The following is a 3,221-nucleotide window of genomic DNA, read 5'->3' on the forward strand; positions in this document are numbered from 1 at the left end:
AGAAGAAGAAGAAGAAGAAGAAGAAGAAGAAGAAGAAGAAGAAGAAGAGTTTAAAAGAACATCATTCACCAACATTGCCAGTAGAATTTTTGCAATATTGCACTTAAATAGTTTTTAGCCTTAATTATAATAAAAGGCTTTTCAGGCTTCCAATCACCCCCGTAAATGTAAATTTAAGTGTGCATGTCCTTAGAGTAAAATTATGGGCTAGCAGCCTCCACTTTGTTTTATAGATATAGAAATTTCCTGTCTAGTACTGTGATGTTTTTTAAAATCCCATTATCTCCACATTAAAAAACAAAAACCAAAAAAACAAAAAACCTGACCCCAATATATTAACAAGGAAACCCTGGTTAAAAATCAATTGACATTTAGCAAGCTTTTGAAATGTTTCAACACTTGGGGATGGAAACCAATAACACACTGGTTTCTGATCTTCAATCTACTAGAACCTCTCAGAACTGAAAATGAGCGAGTATGGCAGTGCACACTTTAGTCTCAGCACTGGGGAGAGAGGCCAGCCTGGGATACATAGCGAGTTCATAGGGAAGCTAGCCTGGACTCCATATACAAGAGTGTCTTAAAAAATAAGGAAAAACAAACAAACAAACAAATAACACCAACTAAATAGCTAGGAGTTGTAGTGCTTTAACCTCAGCCCTTGGGAGGAGGCAGAGGAGGTGGGCTTCTGAATCAGGTCAACCGAGCCCGCACATCAAACCCCAGGCCAATCAGGGCTACAGAGTGAGGCCCTGTCTCTACAACATCCCCCCAAAGACTTACTATGCCTTATGCCTACCAATGCGGATAACCTAAACAACAAAATCAACAATCTTCCTCTTGCCCCAGTTCTGTGGGTAGAAAGACATGCCAAGGTGGTTCAAATCTGTGGTCCTGGAATCTGCCTGCCCACACCCCAACCAAAGGTTTCTCAGTCAGAAGTGAGAAAAAGAGCAGTCTGCTTAGGGCATCTGATTGCTTGTCTAAAGTTGACATTTTCTTTCCAGACCTGCAAGATAAACAATCAATTGTGTTTGAGAAACTTTACTGCGCCTGTGTTTTCCACCGCAGCAGATGCTCGGATTCCACGCACAAACTACAATAAATAACCCACATTCCTCAGTTACGGTTTTTCCTTAACTATCATCTGAATATCTTGTCTCCCCCACGCTAGGGCATTTTACTTCCATACTTTGTCAACACCCCACACCCCAGTCCTACCCGCTTCACATCATTTAAGCCTGAACAATGCCAATCCAAATATAAGGCTTTAAACATTCAAATTTCTGGCATTTCTAAAAATTGCCATTTAATTAAGGAAGCACACTGATAGGAACAGGTTTTGGTCATAGTTGTGAACCATCAAAATCATAATAATACAGTCTACTTTGTCTATCTAGAATAAATGTTATAGTGCACACATGGAGGGGTGGATACATTTTAGAGCCACAGTGAATTCTGAAAATATTTTCATGCTGCTTTAAAATGATTTTCCAGCAACTCAATAATTTCTGATTTCAGGAACTAAGACCTTGCAAATCTAGAAACTTAATTTTAGGGGTGAAAAATATTTAGAGAAATGTCCAAAGAGTGGGTTTTAATCATGACTACAAGTAAATTTAGAGAACTTTTAAATCTCAGGGGTTCAGTGGGCCTAAGTGGAATTAAAACAAAAGTTGTTTTGTATTCTATTAATAGCAGATGATTAAACGCATATCTCATTTCAAATGGAATTCATTTATAAGTACTTAAACTTACTAAACTGGCCACTAATCCCATGTCTGTTTCTGGAAAAAATTCTCTCACATAACATGCAAGTTAAGCGACCAATCACCACACGTTCTGTCAGCTTAAGTCAATTCTTATTAAAATCTCAGTGCTCTCTGACTCCAATAACCTCCCCAAATCATGGACGTAGAAACAGTCCAACCGCGGGCGAACATGTTCATAGTAATTGTAGATAGATGTATAAAACTGTCCAAACGCTAAACAAAAAGTAATCAAAAGAAAAGCCAAATCGAACTTTAAAGCTACCGTATGAAAGAGTTCAAGCTGGGAAGGCGTTTCAGGTCTTCCCAGGAGCAGATTCCCCGGCAGCCTAGAAAATTCCCTGAGCCGAGGGAGCCAGGCTCACCTGGCGATGGATTCCTAATTACGGAGGAGTTTCTCCCCTACATTCTTTCTTTTCTCCGAGGAAACTCGAGCTTGTCTTTTCTCTCTCTCTCTCTCTCTTTTGGATCTGGGGAGGGTTTAGCCCCAGCGGTCAGACCAGTGTAGTCAATGATCACAAAGAGAAGTTGGGGGAGGATAAGGACCTCTCGGGGACCCCGCGTATTGTCGTCCACGTCTCCAATCCCCTTCCCCCAACACGGGAAATGTGGGGTCCCTGGGAGTCTCCGAGGGTCCAAGAGGGAAGGGGAGGCCCTTATCATGTAAAGTCCCCACTTTATCTCAAAAGCGAAAAAGAATCTCGACCGGCCCCGCTGGCGACAATGGTCAGCTGCTTGTCCGGGCTCACGTTCCTGGCCTCGAACCCTGGTGTCCCCAAGTCTCCGGGCCTCCCAGCCTCCACCCTCAGCCTGGAACCACAGCGTCCCGGACCTCCCTTCTCCGGTCTCGAGCTCCGCCAAGTCCCACACTTACCCGGTACGTGTTCTCCGTGAGCCGGTTCACCTCCTCGGGCCCCCGAGACATGGCTGCAGCCTCCGGGAGGGCGAGCGCGGGAGGACGCGGCGGGGCCTCGTGGCCGCCGGACTCCGGGCGGCGGGAGCGCCTAGGACTTGAGACTGAGAGGTCCTCGAGAGTGGGCCGCCGCCACAGCTGTCAGCGGGAGAGAGTCAGTGCGCGTCTCTGCTGCCAAAATGTCAAAACTTTGCGGCGCTTCGGTCTGGGAGAAGCTGCGAGGTAGACGTAGCCTGCCCCGGCTGGGACGAGCGAAGGGACGGGCAGCCCCACCTGTGGCGGGCGGGGTGGGCGGGGCCGAACGGCCAGAGGGCGGGGCAGCCCCACCTGAGGTGGGCGGTGCCTGGGCTGAGTACGCTAGAGTGGGCGGGGCGGCCTCGCGCAGAGCCAGCCTGGTGGGAGGGTCGATCTTTTGGGGCAACCGGGGAAACCTGGAGGAGACTTGTTGAGCCAGGTGGGCGTGGCCTAGGGGCTGGCGAAGCGGAGCAGAAGCCGGGCCAGCGCGCGGGGCTGATTGGCCGCAGCAGAGGCGGTGGAGC

General features: G+C 47.8%; 1 protein-coding gene across 1 annotated transcript in view; it reads right to left on the reverse strand.

Annotated features, from left to right (window-relative positions):
- The window catches only part of Baiap2l1 (BAI1 associated protein 2 like 1), a 93,051-nt gene extending 90,141 nt beyond the window's left edge, over window positions 1-2,910 (reverse strand). The window contains exon 1 of the mRNA XM_021187068.2: window positions 2,644-2,910. Within this exon, the coding sequence (XP_021042727.1) occupies window positions 2,644-2,694 (51 nt within the window). The 5' untranslated portion in view covers window positions 2,695-2,910. The remainder of the gene's footprint in view (window positions 1-2,643) is intronic.
- Between the last annotated feature and the right edge of the window lie 311 nt (window positions 2,911-3,221).

The sequence above is a fragment of the Mus pahari genome, chromosome 23 (assembly GCF_900095145.1).
Source record: "Mus pahari chromosome 23, PAHARI_EIJ_v1.1, whole genome shotgun sequence".
Lineage (NCBI taxonomy): Eukaryota > Metazoa > Chordata > Mammalia > Rodentia > Muridae > Mus > Mus pahari.